Raw genomic sequence first — 17,856 nt, 5'->3', positions numbered from 1 at the left:
TGAATGAAATAAACAACTGTTGGGATTGCCTATGGCTCAATGTTCTTTGTTTGTAATAAGCTAAGGCCTGTTTGCAATCCAATTAATGTAAGGTCTTTTCGCACTCGTTCCAGTGTGGCTTAGGGAAGAAAGTTTTCAGCATGATTGTCTCATTTAAGTGAAAAACGGAGAACACCTTTGGTAGAAACTTTGGGTGTGGCCAGAGGACTACTTTGTCGTGGAAGAATTGCCAAGTAAGGTGATGTGTGCACTAAGGCTTCTAAGCCCGCTAACTTATGCAGATGTCACAGCCACTAGAAACAAAACTTTCCATGTTAGGAATTTTAGTGGAGCTCTTGCTAGCGGTTCAAAGGGTGCTTTCATAAATGCTCCCAAAATAATGTTAATATCCCAAGGTAGCGGAGGTTTCAAAAGGGAGGATGAAGTTGAAGTAGTCCCCGCATGAATTTTAATACGAGGGGGTGTAGTGAGACTGGACAGTGGTATGTCACAATATTGAGTAGATGGGTTCTGATTGAAGATGTCTTCTGATCTTTCTGGTAGAGATGGTATAAGTAACTGAGCAGTTGCTCTGGAGGGCATGTGAAAGGGACGAGAATGTGTGAACATAAAAACATAGGAACATAAGATATGCCATACTGGGTCAGACCAAGGGTCCATCAAGCCCAGTATCCTGTTTCCAACAGTGGCCAATCCAAATCACAAGTACCTGGCAAGTACCCAAACATTAGATAGATTACAAACTACTGCTGATTAATTACCTGCATAGCAGTTTATGGATTTATCCTCTACGAACGTATCCAAATCTTTTTTAAACCCAGTTACACTAATTGCTGTAACCACATCCTCAGGCAATGAATTCCAGAGCTTAACTATGTGCTGAGTGAAAGAATTTTCTTTGATTTGTTTTAAATGAGCTACTTGCTAATTTCATGAAATGCCCCCTGGTCCTTCTATTATCTGAGAGAGTAAATAACCGATTTACATTAACTTGTTCAAGTCCTTCCATGATTTTGTAGACTTCTATCATATCTCCCCCTCAGTCGTCTCTTCTCCAAACAGAACAGCCCTAACTTCTTTAGCCTTTCCTCATAGGGTAGCCATTCCATGCCCCTTATCATTTTGGTAGCCCTTCTCAGCACTTTCTCCAGTGCAGCTATATCTTTTTTGAGATGCGATGACCAGAACTACACAAGCTATTCAAGGTGCGGTCTCACCATAGAGCGATACAGAGGCATTATGACATCCTCCGTTTTATTTTCCATTCCCTTCTTAATAATTCCTAACATTGTTTGCTTTTTTGATCGCCACAGCATACTGGGCTGACGATTTCAATGTATTATCCACTATGACGCCTAGATCTCTTTCCTGGGTGGTAACTCCTAAGATAGAGCCTAAAATTTTGTAACTACAGGAAGGGTTATTTTTCCCTGTATATATCACTTTGCACTTGTCCACGTTAAATTTCATCTGCCATTTGGAAGCCCAGTCTTCCAGTCCTCCTGCAATTCATCACAATCCGCTTGAGATTTAACTACTCTGCATAATTTTGTGTCATCCGCAATCAGAGCATCATTTCCATTTGAAAGAATAGTTCCCTCAAGTCGAAGTCTTCTTGTATGGGTGGTAGCAATAGTAACGATGCTAAGACTTCATGCTCAACATCTATGTGATTTAGGTGAAGAGAAGAGTGGAGTGGATGGAAAAGGGTTCCTCCCTCTTGTGTCAGGAGGTTCGGATAACCACTGTTGTCGTTGCCAGGCTGGAGAGATTACTATTACATCCGCCTCGACCTGGATACATTTCTGTATTGTTCATGTGATGAGAAGAATTGGAGGAAAAATGTATAGGAGGCATACCGAACATAACAGAAGGAACGCATCTTGGTAGAGTCTGTTGCGGCAGGAAGCATCAAGCAAAAGCGCTTCAGCTTCTTGTTGAGCTCCGTCGCAAAAGAGGTCTATCCACGGTGTGCCCCAGTGTAGAAAATGTCCGCTACTTGTTGGTCCAGAGGCCACTCGTGAGGATGAAAGATTCTGCTGAGCCGGTCTGCCTGGATGTTCGCCACCCTGGGCAGATTTGTCGCCCGAAGGTCAATGGATCACCCATTCACAGATCAGAACGGCCTCTTTGCATAAAATCAGAAAATCCGACCCTCTTTGCTTGTATCGGCCCGTAGAACATAAGGGCCGATACAGTACAGTCCGCTTACTGTATTGGAGTGCACTGTTAGCCCGGTTTGGCCGCGCGTTTTCGACACGCTAGCTTTACCCCTTATACAGTAGGTAATAGCGCGTCAAAAACGTGCGGCTAACCCCCCCAAAACTAATAGTGCCCACAACATGCAAATGCATGTCGATGGCCCTATTAGTTATTCCCGTGCGATCCAGAAAGCAAAATGTGCAGCGAAGCCACACATTTTACTTTCAAAAATTAATGCCTGCCCAAAGGCTGGCATTAATTTCTGCCGGCACCGGGGAAGTGTACAGAAAAGCAGTTTTCATAGCGATATTAAGTCGGAGGCCCCAAAATTTAAAAAAAAATTAAAAAAAAAAAATTTAAATCTGCCCGCGGGTCAGAAGACGGACGCTCAATTATGCCAGCGTACGTTTTCCGAACCCGTGGCTGTCAGCGGCTTTGAGAACCGACACCAGCAAAATTGAGCGTCAGCTGTCAAACCCGCTAACAGCCGCCGCTCCTGTCAAAAAAGAGGTGCTAGGGATGCGCTAGTGCCTCTTTTGACCATGGCCCCTCATTTGCATACTAAATCGCGCGCACAGGAGAGTGGCCTGTGCGCGGGTCGGGAGAGCGGGTGCTCGCCTCCGAGTGCCGGCTCTGCCGCGGGTTTTACTGTATCGGCCTGATAGTAACTTGACTGCCTGTGCGTATCATCACCATTCATCCCTCTAGCAAGTGCCTGAACACTACTAGCACACTGTGAATTGCTCTGGTTCCAGCAAGCTGATCTGGAACATTGTTTCCTGCTTTGACCACTTTCCCTGCATCTTGTATTGAAGGCGAGTACCCCAACCATGAGTGGATGCATCTGTTGTGAGGATTAGTTGATGTGGGGGTGGATGAAGAGACATTCCAATACGTAAGATTTCAAGGTTCATCCACCAAGAAGAAATGTCCCGTTTCATTGAAGCAGTTAGGAGGATTCTGTCTGACAGCAGCTGTCGGAGCTGCAACCATTGAGCTTTTAGGCCCCATTGTAGTCGTTGCATATATAGATGACCATCTGAATGGCTGCAGGCATATGGCCTAGAATGACTAACATTTTCCGGACAGAGGTTGAGGTCTGACAAGACTGTTGTGAGACAAGGTTGTGGAGACGTTACTCTCTGTCTCTTGGGAGGAATATCTTGGATTGGATGGTCTCTATTCTTGCTCCTATAAACTGCAAGACCTACATCAGATTCAAACCCGATTTTTCATAATTTATAAGTGTTTAAAGGCATTCTATTGTGTTTAGAAGGTGTTCCTGTAGAGTTTTGAGGTCTGGAGATACGATCAGCCAAGTGTCCAGGTAAGGAAATATGGATACTGGGCTTGATGGACTCTTGGTCTGACCCAGTATGCATATCTTATGTTCTTTTTTTTTTTTTATTTGCACTTTATTAAATTTAACAATTTTATGACAATACATCATCATAAGACCATATGGATATTTGATTAACACAAATTCATTCTTAATAAACATTAAAAATAGGTAATTAGATCAACTATTCTCAAACATCCATTTTTCAAAGAAATAACAAGAATCAGAATACTAATTTGAGCCTTATATAAAGAAACTAATTATTTCAAACATAAAGGAGTACTTCATACCCAGTTATTCAATATACGAATACCCTTATTCCCTTATTCAGCTGCCATATCCCCAATCGAATTTTTTGCCTCCAGAAATTTCTTTAAATCTGTAGGCTCATAATAGATGTAATTTATATTATTTAACTTTAACATGCATTTACTCGGATAGCGGATAATCATTTGAGCTCCTATTTGATTTACCAAATATTTCAAGGCTAAAAATTCTTTCCTTCTATTTTGAGTAACTTTAGTAACATCGGGGTAGATCCAAACTTGTTGATCGTAATATTTAACAGTCCGGTTTCTTAAATATAATTTCAGTACTAAATCTCTATCAGAAGAAAAAATGAACTTAGCCAGAACTGTTCCTCTTCTTTCAACTGCTTCTTCGCCCGATAATTCAAGTAACTCAGTAACATTTAATGGATCCTGTTGTTCTTCCTCTTTTTCTTTTAACTTTCTCTCATTAAGGAAATATATTTTTGCCAATGGTGGAGTAGATTCTACTGGTATTTTCAACACTTTATTCATATATTGTTTAAATTGTTCTTGAGTTGAAACACATTTAACCAAAGGGAAATTAATCACCCTTAGGTTCAGGTATCTCAACTCATTTTCAATTTTTTCCATCTTTCTCTGTTGTGATATTTCACCTTTTATTAGTCCACCTTGTATTTTCCCTATTTGCTCTACCTTCTGGTCTAATTCTTTTATCCGCTCCTTTTGTTTATCAGTCTGTTGTTCCATGTTTAACATTCTATTATTCACATCTGTTACTACAGTTGTCAGAGTAGATATAGATTTTTCTAGTGACATTATCGCTGTCCAAACATTTTCAAGAGTTATTACTGCAGGCTTTTCAATCCTTTTGGGTACAATGGAAGCTAAAGTTGGAACTCCTACACTAATAAGATCTTCACTTGTGTCGGATGCTACTCCCTCTCCTTGTTTACTTGGTCTTATTCCAGACTCTCCTGGCAAGACCTTATCCCCAGATGTTTCAAGGATAAATTCTCCTACTCTAGAAGGGAATGACCCATCTCTATAGGGAGGAGAGGGGGTATTCGGAGCTCCCGGACTCAATGAGATGGCTGTGGCAGGTGATACCGCCTCTGGCTCAACGGTTGGTATCACAGCGCCTTCTACAACAGGAGCATTACTGGGATTCACGTTGAAAAAACTTTCAATTTTTTGCTGGGAAGGGTTTACTGGAGAGGATGTGGTAATTACCTCTCTCAGTTTCCCCTTCCGTTTAGTGTGAGGCATGTTGCTGCCAATCAAACAGAATAAAGAAAAGTTTGAAAGTATTCAACCTCCACTTATTAAACAAAACTGATTCTTGCTAGGAGGCAGAGGAGAGACACCCTAGAAACGTTTACAAGAAATTTTAACTTAGTTTACTTACTACAGATGGAGGAGGGCTAGCAGTTCTTCACTTCTCAGTTTTTCCGGGCTAAGCAGCGCGCGCCCCTTAGGCGCGCGCGGCTTGGGCAGCGCGCCGACGTCTGCTGCGCGCCGCAGGGGGGTTGGTTTTTGTAGGTCTTCCGTCCGGCTCCTCCCTGATGACGTCAAACCCCGGAAGTAGCTGCGAATCCGTCGGGGCAGCCTGTCTTCACTGCCCCCGGTCTAGCCGCGCTAGTATTATCAGCTCGGGCCTCTCCGGTGTCCTTCCTCCTCCACCTCACCGGGCCAGTCTCAAGGGGTCGGCTTTTGTAGGTCTTCCGTCCGGCTCCTCCCTGATGACGTCAAACCCCGGAAGTAGCTGCGAATCCGTCGGGGCAGCCTGTCTTCACTGCCCCCGGTCTAGCCGCGCTAGTATTATCAGCTCGGGCCTCTCCGGTGTCCTTCCTCCTCCACCTCACCGGGCCAGTCTCAAGGGGTCGGCTTTTGTAGGTCTTCCGTCCGGCTCCTCCCTGATGACGTCAAACCCCGGAAGTAGCTGCGAATCCGTCGGGGCAGCCTGTCTTCACTGCCCCCGGTCTAGCCGCGCTAGTATTATCAGCTCGGGCCTCTCCGGTGTCCTTCCTCCTCCACCTCACCGGGCCAGTCTCAAGGGGTCGGCTTTTGTAGGTCTTCCGTCCGGCTCCTCCCTGATGACGTCAAACCCCGGAAGTAGCTGCGAATCCGTCGGGGCAGCCTGTCTTCACTGCCCCCGGTCTAGCCGCGCTAGTATTATCAGCTCGGGCCTCTCCGGTGTCCTTCCTCCTCCACCTCCGCATATCTTATGTTCTAAGTTCTTATGGCATTAGTAGCCTGGGATCTATTTAATGTTGGGTACTTGCCAGGTACTTGTAACCTGAATTGGCCACTATTGGAAACAGGATGCTGGGCCTGATGGACTCTTGGTCTGACCCAGTATGGCAACTTATATTCGTATGACTGCATCACTGTGGGGCTGAAAGGAAGGGACCCCATGCTTTAAAAATGGCCACAATTCCTTCCAGAGCAGTGAGACTGCCAATGGGAACTGACAAGATGACCAAAGTGATTCTCCCTGAAACAGTGGAATTGCTGTTTTTCTCTGGTCCTCTCTTTCTTCGAAACAAGTGTGGCATAACTGCGCTGCTCCCCTAGACTGCTGCCAAAATACTCCACAATGGACATAGAGCATGGACGTCTTCCTGTGCTCTGCTGTCAATGCCATAGCTCGCTTGATACTCCCTCACAACCACAGAGATTCATTGCTGCCACTGGGAACAACAAAAATCTCCAAACTGCCCAAAGTGCTGCAGCAGGCGAAGGATTCCTTCTAAATCCTCCTCTTTTTTTTTTTTAACTTTATTAAGGAGGGATCCCCAAAGGATCAAAGAAGGAAGGGGGAAAGCTAAGCAAACCAATTCTGAAGCCTAGTCCAGCCAAATCGCTCAAACCTCCCCCCTTCCCCCATCTCCAAGCCTAGGACTCTGCTCAACTAAGAGAGACAGTATTGGACTTTCACATCAGAAGCTACCCCTCTAATTTCCCAAACTTCTTCATTCAGCCTAACCAGGCTTCAGCTCACAGCACAAGATATGCTTGCCTACCATATGCTGGAGACAAAGAATTCTGGCAGTCAGCAAGAGAGTCTATAAGGGGTGCCATCTATGAGCTTGTTAATCTCTCCATCCGCTAGCTGGTCAGCATTTTCCATACATTTGGCCTGGTCTTGCTGGTTGAAGAGGAATCCAAATTAACAGGCAATAAGGAGAATCCAGTGGAATATTATGTTGTATTAGTTGGGGCAGGTAAAACTATTTAGTTTCATAGCTTTCTAGTCCAAACTGCTGAGATTTATTGATTATGAGCAATATTTATCATAGAACAATATCTTACATAAGCAGCAACTCCAGTGGTACAACAAAAATGCCCCTGAAGCAAAGCACCAAGGTTAGCTAACTGATTTTTTCAAATTTCTGAAAAAGATTCTCACCTCCTGTGCGGACAGTTTGTTTTTCACTTCCTGGGCAACAAAATACTCCATGCCCCTGCCAGCCGTGCTGAAATAACGAGTAGGGACAGCTGGCATCTCCCTTGCCTCAGACATGCTGGTTTTAGTGCTGCCAAGAATAAAAAGAAATCATTTTCCTTGGTTTCACCATAAAGTTCACTCAATGCAATGTAATATTTATGCTTATCTAAAATATTCATTACTTTTTTTTTTTTTTTTACACACAGTTTATATTATACTTCACCAGTGGTCAGATTTAATAAAACAACCACCTACCCCAAGTTAGTGGACTACTAGATAGTAGTTACATGCTAAACAGCACAGGGTAGTGATAAATATAATTCACTCTGAAAAAAAGGATGATTAATGGAGAGTTTCAGGCATTTCTGGAGGCGTTGAGAGTAATGTTGCAGAAGGGTTAGTGGGAAAAGTTTGCCATTTTGTGGCTGACACAAATACCTGCAACACAGTGAACAACTGAGGAAAGAGACAAAAGAAATATTGATATTTAATCCTTGGCAGTTAAGACTCAATGAAGAAGTACAGATTCATAAATTTGGGCTGCAGAATTCTAAGAAAGTAGTACAAGATTGAGAGGTGAAGAGTAGGAGTGAGATACTGATATGCACCAAAAGGAAAGAGACTTCAGGTTGACTGTGTCCAATGATCTTAAGGTATCAAAACAGTGCAAAAAGGCTTGCTGCAGACTCAATGGTTCAGGAGCTAATGTGACTCAAGAGAGAAAGACCCTGTAGGTTCATTTAAAGCATTTTTTCAGGGCAATTTTCAAAAGCCATTGATATTTAAAATTTGTTAGTTGCCTAAAAACCAATGCATTCTAGATGAGGCACCAGGGTAAAAGGGCTTTTTTTTTTTTTTTTTTAAATTGACCACTTTCCATACAGCTAGAAGAGCACATACTAATCCACAACACGTTTACTTTTACCCACATTGTGAGGATGTGTTCTGGAGGGTGAGGCTGACATGCATAAACCACTTGACTGGCCTGAGTGGATAATGAGGAAACATGAGATTTTCATGCGCCCATTCATATGCAAATATATCTTATGTATATTCATTGTGGATTTCTCAGCAGAACTTGGAATGATGCATAAGAAAAGGGATGATTAATAACTTCCATAGCTAGAGACCTATTGCTTGCTGTCTTAACTCAAAACCTTTTGCTTTTCATTGTGTACCTTGTCTGTCTTGGCAAGATTGTAAGCTAAAAGAAATATGGACTGTCCATTCTGCATACATCTGGTATGCACTACTCAGATTATGATAACCAGAAAACTAGAAAAGATGAGCAGATCCCATCTAGGACCAGGTTGGAAACCACAATCTTAGTACAAAGCAAACAAAGTAAGCTTGCCTTTAATGCATGTTAATGACCAAAATAACTATGGTTTGAACAAAGACACAACATAGAAGGGGTTAAGCATCATGAAGAAGATGCAGAGCTAGATTGTATACACCAATTTATATGACATACACAGGTAGGTACATAAAAAAAAAAGCATTATAGTGAAAACATGTGACAAGAGGCACAACAGAATGAAGTCTGCCACATGAAGCAAGACGTACGAGATGAAGCAAAATTTCTAAATATGCAGCAAGGTGCATAGTCAATCTTTTGCGGTATATCTATTTTGAACCAATATTCTTAGACATTTCTTTGATGGTAAATGTAATTCTGTAGTTTGATACAGAACTTCCAAGTAATTATCGTTGCTGTGCATTTCCTGATGAATGAAGTATAACTCGAAAATTAGTTACAAATGTATGAAGTTTATTGATATATTGCTGGGTTATAAAGTAAATTTAAATGCATCTGATTTATTTCAGTCCTTATTGAGGCTGCACTGATATCAACATAAGACTATTAGACTAGAGGCCAACTATTTGGGTTTTAGAAAAAAGGTGAAATCATGGCTGTTCCAATGTTTTAATTAGGGCAATCTTGTGATGTATTTTATTTTTATTGTATGCTATTGTTGTAAACCACCTTGGTTAGCTTGCTGTTAGTGTGGTATAAAAGCGTAATAAATAAATAAATAGTGCTTCCAAAGAATAAAAAACTGAATAAATTACAAATATTTTAACAAGATTGATTAATGGACTGTACCTATGCTAATTTATGTACATAGGTGTTATGGTTATTGATGTTTGGGTGGATTCTTGGTCACTGTGGTAGCTGACCACGCCCACTGGGGGCAGTCCTGTGAGGGACCACGGTGTCAGGCTAGACTCTGGACACACAAACACAGATCTGAATCTTTATTTAAACAGTTTTGGAAACCACCAGAGGTGGCAGTAGTGACTAATAAATGTTGAGCCCGGCTGGGCGAGTATTCCACAGGACATCCTCTGCTTGGCTGTGCTGTAGTGGAAAGAGACAGAGTTATGTGTAAACAGCGAGAAACATACAGAGTCCCAGGTAGAATAGGAGAAGCTCCGAGACAGGGAGAGCAGGCCCTCGAGGAGCAAGTACCTGATCCCTTAGAGCAAAGAGACACAGTAGTATTGTACTCACACAGCAATTCCACTAGACGAGAGGTCTGGCATTGGAACAGAGGGCAGGCCCTCGAGCAGCGAGTACCTGGTTCCAGGGAAGCAGTACTGTGGAATAGATGGTAGTTGTACTCACAGATGGAAACTGTTAGCGAAGTCTTCCAAGTAGAAAGGGTGGTAGATGCAGGCAGCGACTCAGGGAACATGTGCCCTCGAGGAGCGAGTACCGGTTTCCTGATAGTACGTGAAAGAAGCAGAAGAGGCCCCCGAGGAGCGGGTACCCCGTTAGCAATAAGAGTTCCAGATAACGCTGGAGTGGCAGAGTAGCTTCGGTAGGGAGAGCAAATCCCATCCATAATATTCCAGGGTTGCTAACGCAAGTAACTTGCAAAAGATCCAGGCAGCGTGACGTCATCTCAGGGGAATGGCCCTTAGGTTCGCGCCAATGAGGAAATAAAGATGAGGGCGGCATGCACGCGCCCTATGGTGCCTTGGAGCATGGTGGGAAGCAGCACCAAAGCCGGTCCGGGGATGCCGGAGAGGACAGCAGACAGACGCCGCAGCAGCCAGTAGTCCGAGATGAGCGGGAGGAGCCGCAAGAAGAGTGAGGTAGGCAGGGGCGAAGCCGTCGCAGACCGAAAGTCGCAACAATAGGTGGCCTGAGAACTATGGGAGCAATTGTTTGTAGAATTATTCTAGATATGCTGTAATTTTATTTTTCCTGTTTGTTAATTAACTATACCTATATTATGCATTGTCATGTACAAGACAAGATTTCCATGCACAACAAACAGCAAGTCTGGGTGTTTTGCTCCACAGCCAAGCTCACTAGTCACTGGGAGGAAACATATATGGCGCTGGAGTGCCTTTAGGATATGGTCTTTAAGGTGATGTTAGTTCTTATTTGATAATTTCCTTTCCTTTAATCCAGTCAGATCAGTTCAAAAGAATGGGTCATTGCCACCAACCAGCAGATGGAGACCAAGATCAATAGGTTCACTGATGTCACTCCATATATGCATCCTTGCTGACATCAGCCTGTCAATATTATCTGTAACAAGCTAATTGTGGACAAGCTGAATTCAAACTAATCACAATCAGGTCAATCCAGTAACGAGCGGTAGGAAGAGCTGCGTTAGTGCCCGGCGCACCCGCGGTTGCCGCACGCAAAGTCCAGCTCACCTACCGCTCGATCCTGTATGTAAATAGCTTGCAAATGCAAACTGCGTCTAAGAAGCTTCCGTGAAGCGTTAGGCCCGCGCAACCCGTTTTACTGTATAGAGCGCTATACAGCGCCTATACAGTAACCTGGGTGCGCGGGCCTAACGCTTCACGGACACGCTGGTATCTGTCATTTCAAATGTCATTTCAAATGACAGGTACCAGGAAGTGGACGGTTCTCCGACGCTTGGGATTGTCAGCCCTCTCTCCCCTCCTCTCGAAGCAACAAAAGCGAAAAAAAATCGAAAAAAAAAAGTTGCAAGAGAGAGGGGAGAGAGGACGGGCAATCCTACGCTCGGGACTGCCAATCCCCTCTCCCCTCCTGAGGCAAGGCGCGAAAAGCAGCCTTGCTCCGGGAGGAGGGGAGAGAGGATTGGCAGTACACTGCACGGGAAGAGCACCAGAATCTGCTGATCCCTCCCTGCCCATGTGGCTTCCCAGCTTCAACCAATAGCATCAAAGCGAGTCAGTACTCCGAGTCGGACGGAGGCAGGAGCTAGAAAATGCAGGCAGCTGCCCAGACTACCAAGCGACTTACTTTTTTTGCAGCCCCCCTCCAGAGACGGACATCGGCGAGGATGACCGCAGCTGCCCGCGAAGATGGACGCCTGCACGGGCGAAAGCGGCCCCTGTTCGTGCAATTGGGCCGCTCAAGGCGTGACTTCACATGCCGTGACGCCAAACGTCGTGACGTCACGTCTTGAGTGGCCCAATTGCATGAACAGGGGCCGCTTTCGCCCGTGCAGGCATCTATCTTCGCGGGCAGCTGGAGCAGGGAACCGCGGTCGTCCTCGCCGATGTCCGTCTCCAGAGGGGGGCTGCAAAAAAAGTAAGTCGCTTCGTCGCTTTACACTGCCAATCCTCTCTCCCCTCCTCCTGGAGCAAGGCTGCTTTTCGCGCCTTGCCTCGGGAGGAGGGGAGAGGGGACTGGCAGTCCCGAGCGCAGGATTGCCCGTTGTCTCTCCCCTCTCTCTCTTGCAACTTTTTTTTTCGATTTTTTTTCGCTTTTGTTGCTTCGGGAGGAGGGGAGAGGACTGGGGCTGCCCCGGAGACCAGCACCCATGGACGAGGCCAGGGCAGGTGAGCGGGGGCTGGGGGAAAGTTTGCTGCCTACCCTTACCCCTCTGCCTCTAACGCAGGGGTAAGGGTAGGCGGTAAGTTAGTAGGTTACACGCGCGGCAAAACGGCAGGGTAAAAAAGCGATAGTCGGGGCGCGCGTTACTGGATGGTAGGGAATAGCTAATTCGATCGTTTACATGCAATATACATGCCGCGTGCGGAAGGGGTTGCCCGGGGATTTAAGGACGCGGTAAAAGTAGGTTAAAGGGGATTGGGGATCGCAGGAAGGGCTAACGCAGCCGGAAAGTGAGTAGAAAGCGGGTTAGGAACGGGGAAACCGCGGACACACTTTACAGGATTGACCTGATTACTAATGAAACTCTTGTTTTTTCTTCTGGTTTTTAACAAACAGACTTCCAGAACAAGGAAGCTGAGATAAAGGAATGCATGCATCAAAACTGAGAAATACTCACCAGCATAAAGATTTAGTTTAGGTTATTTATAACTTGATAAATCACATTTTATTACATTCTTCACCATTATAAGACAAAGAAAATCAAATTACCAAGATGCAAAAGTTTGGCAAGACAGGAAAGATCCTGACCTGTTCTGACTGGACTAAAGGAAAGGCTCATTCCAAGAGAGCCTTAGCTCTCTTGGAATGAGCCCTCATTTGCTTAGGGATGGAAAAACCAGAATCCACATATGCTGCCATAATGACCTCCTTAATTCAGAGGGCTATCGTGGCTTGAGTAGCCCCCTCTCCTTTCCATAAACCAGACAATACAACAAAAAGATGATCAGATATCCTGAAAGTGATAGTAAGATAATGCAAAATAAATCTTCCAGATGTCCAAGACGTGAATTAACCTAAAAGCTGAATATCAACGCTATTAGACTGAGAGAGGAAAGAGTCGGAAGAAACAAAATGCCCCTCTTCTTGAGTTAACAAGGATAGATCTGATCCAAGAGAGATCAGAGCTGTAGCAGACATGCAAACCAAAACTTATCTGGGCCACACTAGAGCTATGAGTAATAGATGGGCCCTGTCTTTGAGTGGTATTTTATTTTTTTTTAGATCCAGAGCGCACATCTACTGCTCTCTCTGGATGAAAGGGAAGGATTTTGTGGAGGGAGTTCATTTTGAATCTCATTCCAAGGATAATCGTTTAGACTTTTAAAATCCAAGCTGAGTCTCATTTGCCCCAATTTCTTGGGGATAAGGAAGTAGTGGGAGTAGAATCCCTGGCTGCAGATATGGGAATGGCATCTATCACACACAGTTCGAGGAACAATTCCACTTCAGTGAGACGGACACGAATTGAATGCTGAGTGATGAGGTAGTATGGGAAGCCGGGAGATATGGATGAACTTTGGTGATTTTGGGATGCTCCTCCAGGTAGTGCTGGATTTTGCTTTCTATAGGAGAGGCATGATGCTTGGTAAGTTAAATGGCCGAAAACATGGTCCAGGCTTGGACTGGACTTGTTGTGTGCCTTTCATTTGATGGTGCTGCCACTGACGAGGACTAGCTTGAAGTACCTTCTGTTGTGAAAGTAGAAGCGGAGACTAGGAACACTGGAATTGCCAGAAAGGGTATCTTTGGAAGTGCAGTTTGTTTGGTTTTTTTAACGCGCAGTACTTGCCCCTTAAAGAAGAATTTAGATAGAGATTGGACAGTCATATGCTTTTTCCTTATTTGTCTATTTCTCTGAACTTTCCTCCGAAGAGGTCATGTCATATAGGGGCGCATCTGCTAATTTGCAGAGGACCATGAGGCGCGGTCCAATGAAGGTTGATGAGGAGTGTGCACTGGTATCAGAAGTCTTGTAAACAGATGGAAAAAGATAGCATATACACTTTTACACAATGGAGTGTGTCTGAGGGTATGTGATTTCACCTTCATCGGTGGAAGATGATGTATGGATTTAGCCTGGAGCTTTGAAATGTTGAGATTACTTACCTGATAATCTCGTTTTCCTTAATGTAGACAGATGGACTCAGAACAAGTGGGTATAGTGTGCTCGTGCTAGCAGTTGGAGACGGATCTGACGTCAGCAAGGGTACATATACCCCCACAGGAAGTGAGGCAATTCAGTAATCTTCCTTGCAAAAGCTGTTATGGATATATGTGTACTGACGATCAATGAAATAGTGAAACAGGATTCCCCTGACCGATTGATAGGAGCTGGAGACCGCCAGCATTCCCAACCGGAAGGTGTCGACACCTGGCAAAGGGGACGCTCTTATGTAAGAAAATGACATGGCTTACCTTGAATCGATGAAACCCATGTATACTGGCAGCTGGGCGGGATGCAGAGTCCATCTGTCCACACTAAGGAAAACGAGATTATCAGGTAAGTAATCTCAACATTTCCTAGCGTGTAGCCAGATGGACTCAGAACAAGTGGGATGTACAAAAGCTTTACTCCCGGACTGGGTGGGAGGCTGCCTGAGGACCACATAGGACTGCCCTTGCAAATGCTGTGTCCTCCCTGGCCTGGACATCCAGCCGGTAGAACCTGGAGAAGGTATGGAGGGAGGACCATTTCGCCGCTTTATATATTTCTGCAGGCGACAGCATCCTAGATTCCGCCCAAGATGCTGCTTGGGCTCTGGTAGAATGAGCCTTGACTTGTAGAGGCGGTGACTTCCCGGCCTCTATGTAGGCCGCTCTGATAACTTCTTTAATCCAGTGGGCGATGGTGGGCCGAGAGGCCGCTTCTCCTCATTTTCTGCCGCTGTGAAGGACGAACAGATGATCCGTCTTTCGTACTGTTTCTGTCATTTCCAGATATCTGGGCAGCAATCTGCCGATATCGAGATGGCGTAACAAACGCCCTTCTTCTGATTTCTTCAAACCCGCCGTGGTTGGCAAGGATATGGTCTGGTTGAGGTGAAATTGAGAGACTACCTTAGGCAAGAAGGATGGAACCGTGCGAAGATGGATAGCCTAAGGAGTGATTCTGAGAAAGGGTTCACGGCAGGACAGCACTTGTAGCTCTGAGATGCGGCGTGCTGAACACACTGCCAGCAGGAACACCATCTTCAAAGTTAGCGAACGGAGGGACAGGCCCCGAAGGGGTCTGAAGGTGGATCCCGCAAGGAAATCCAAGACAATGTTGAGGTTCCATAGGGGCACTGGCCACTTCAATGGCGGATGAATGTGCTTGACTCCTTTCAGGAAATGGGAAACATCTGGGTGTGTGGCAATGGTCTTGCCATCCCTCCTGGGACCGTAGCAGGACAGCGCAGCCACCTGAACCTTGATGGAGCTTAGGGAGAGACCCTTCTGAAGCCCATCCTGCAGGAAATCCAAAACAATAGGGATTGTGGTCGCATGTGGATTGGTGCTGGGAGTGTCGCACCAGGCTTCAAATACTCTCCAGATCCTTACGTAGGTGAGGGATGTGGAGAACTTGCGAGCTCGGAGGAGTGTATCTATCACCGGCTCCGAGTAACCTCTTTTCTTCAGCCTAGCCCTCTCAATGGCCAGACCGTAAGAGAGAATTGAGCCGGATCCTCGTGGAGTATGGGACCCTGATGTAGCAGGTCCCTGAGAGGAGGCAGGGGAAGGGGCTCCCCTGCCAGTAGTCTTCTCATGTCCGCGTACCAGGGTCTTCTTGGCCAATCTGGTGCCACTAGAAGAACTAGGCCCCGGTGCTTCTGAATCTTGTGGATAAGGGTGCCCAGCAGGGGCCACGGAGGAAAAGCGTATAGCAGGGTCCCTGGAGGCCATGGCTGAACCATGTTGATCCCGTGAGAGAACGGGATCGACATGTCGATCTCTCTCACAGGATCCCATGTCGATCCCGTGAGAGAACGGATCTCGCTTGCGGCTGAAGTATCTGGGTACTTGAGCATTGGACCTGTCCACTAGTAAGTCCATGTCCGGAATCCCCCAGTGATCCACAATCATCTCGAAGGCTGTGGGCGACAGCTGCCATTCCCCCGGATTTAGGCTCTCTCTGCTGAGGAAGTCTGCCGTGGTGTTGTCCCTCCCGGCAATGTGGACGGCGGAGATGTCCTGAAGATTCGCCTCTGCCCAAGCCATCAGCGGGGCTATCTCTAGAGACACCTGTCGGCTTCTGGTTCCGCCCTGACGGTTGATGTATGCCACCGTGGAGGCGTTGACGGACATCACTCTGACTGCCCGGTTCCGCAGTCTGTAAGCAAATTGCAGGCAGGCTAACCGGACTGCCCGTGCCTCTAGACGATTGATGTTCCACCGCCCTTGTGCGGTGAGTTCTTCGCAGTGTGCTCCCCATCCTCTCAGGCTGGCATCTGTGGTGAGCAGAGTCCACGTGGGGGAGGACATCTTCGATCCCCTGCTCGTGTGGTTGGACTGCAACCACCACCGTAACTGGGTCCGCACTCTGGCTGGCAGAGGTAGATGCACAGAGTAATTCCGGAAGAGAGGGCTCCAGCGAGAGAGCAGGGAGCGTTGTAGAGGTCTCATATGGGCCCTTGCCCAGGGTATCACTTCCAGGGTGGATGCCATGAGGCTGAGAACCTGCAGATAATCCCAAGCTATGGGCCGGCTGGCTCCCATCAAGGACCGGAGACGCGTCTGAAGTTTTAACCTTCTCTTGGTGGTGAGACTGACTTTGTCTGCCTGGGTGTCGAACTGGACTCCCAGGTATTCCAGTGATTGGGAAGGCTGTAGGCAACTCTTGTTTAGGTTGACTACCCATCCCAGGCTTTCCAGAAGGGCGATCACTCTGTTGGTTGCCCGATGGCTCTCCTCTCGTGATTTCGCCCTGATCAGCCAATCGTCTTGGTAGGGATGGACAAGGATTCCTTCCCGTCTGAGCGCCGCTGCTACCACTATGATCACCTTGGTGAAGGTCCGCGGCGCCGTGGCTAGCCCGAAGGGCAAAGCCCAGAATTGGAAGTGGCGTCCCAGAACCTTGAAGCGTAGGTAGCGCTGATGATCCGGATGGATCGGGATATGCAGGTAGAAAGTAGAATTGGAAAACACGCTCAGCGAGCGTGCAGGCTCTCCAAACTGCTTTGGAGACGGAAATTACTGAATTGCCTCACTTCCTGTGGGGGTATATGTACCCGTGCTGACGTCAGATCCGTCTCCAACTGCTAGCACGAGCACACTATACCCACTTGTTCTGAGTCCATCTGGCTACACGCTAGGAAATATCTTTTATTAAATTGTCCAGGTAGCTGGGTTCCTTCCCCAGTGAAGTATGCGGCTCTAAATTAGGATAATGCACAAAACGCTCTGAAATATGCGCACAGAAAATGTAAAGGAAAGTAAGCTCTTAACTATGCGCACAGTTATGCACTTAGGAAAACACACAATGTACGCGCACAACAGGGAACACAGACATAGGCACACAAGACGACATGCAGGCGCGCGCAGACATCACATGTAGAAAGGCATGAAGGAACCGCTGCGGTCTACCATGCGGCCCATGGAGGTAGCATGAGAGTGGGGCCTAGCAAAAAGGCCGTGGCACAGCTGCCGTCACACTCAAAGGACTCCCCAGAAACATGAGCGGGAGAAGCTGAACGCTGAGAAGGACTCAGCAGGTAGTAGCCGCTCTAACTCCATTCTTTTTTTTTTAAATGAAAACTTTTACCCGAGCTCAGCACTCCCTGGCTGAGAGCAAGAATGGGATCCTGGCTGTGGGGGGAGAGGGCAAAAACCTTCACTGCTGAGCCTCTTTGGCCTGCAATCGCTAGGTTTTTTTTTGTGGGTTTTTTTTTAAGTGCAAGCCAAAACAGGGCTACCGGACTAAGGCTCTCAACTGTGGGAGGGGCCCATCAGTACCTCCTCAGGAGCATGCTATATAATCGGCCTGTTG

The 17,856-nt window shown here is 46.3% G+C and overlaps 1 protein-coding gene across 1 annotated transcript in view; it reads right to left on the bottom strand.

The window, feature by feature from the left end:
* THUMPD2 (THUMP domain containing 2) overlaps positions 1 to 17,856 on the bottom strand; it is a 174,380-nt gene that overhangs the window by 142,501 nt on the left and 14,023 nt on the right. The window contains exon 2 of the mRNA XM_029594346.1: positions 7,223 to 7,349. Coding sequence (XP_029450206.1) covers positions 7,223 to 7,336 — 114 coding nt within the window. The 5' untranslated portion in view covers positions 7,337 to 7,349. The remainder of the gene's footprint in view (positions 1 to 7,222; positions 7,350 to 17,856) is intronic.

Source organism: Rhinatrema bivittatum, chromosome 3 (assembly GCF_901001135.1).
Source record: "Rhinatrema bivittatum chromosome 3, aRhiBiv1.1, whole genome shotgun sequence".
In the NCBI taxonomy this organism is placed as follows: Eukaryota; Metazoa; Chordata; class Amphibia; order Gymnophiona; family Rhinatrematidae; genus Rhinatrema; species Rhinatrema bivittatum.
This window is presented reverse-complemented; position numbering and strand designations above follow the sequence as displayed.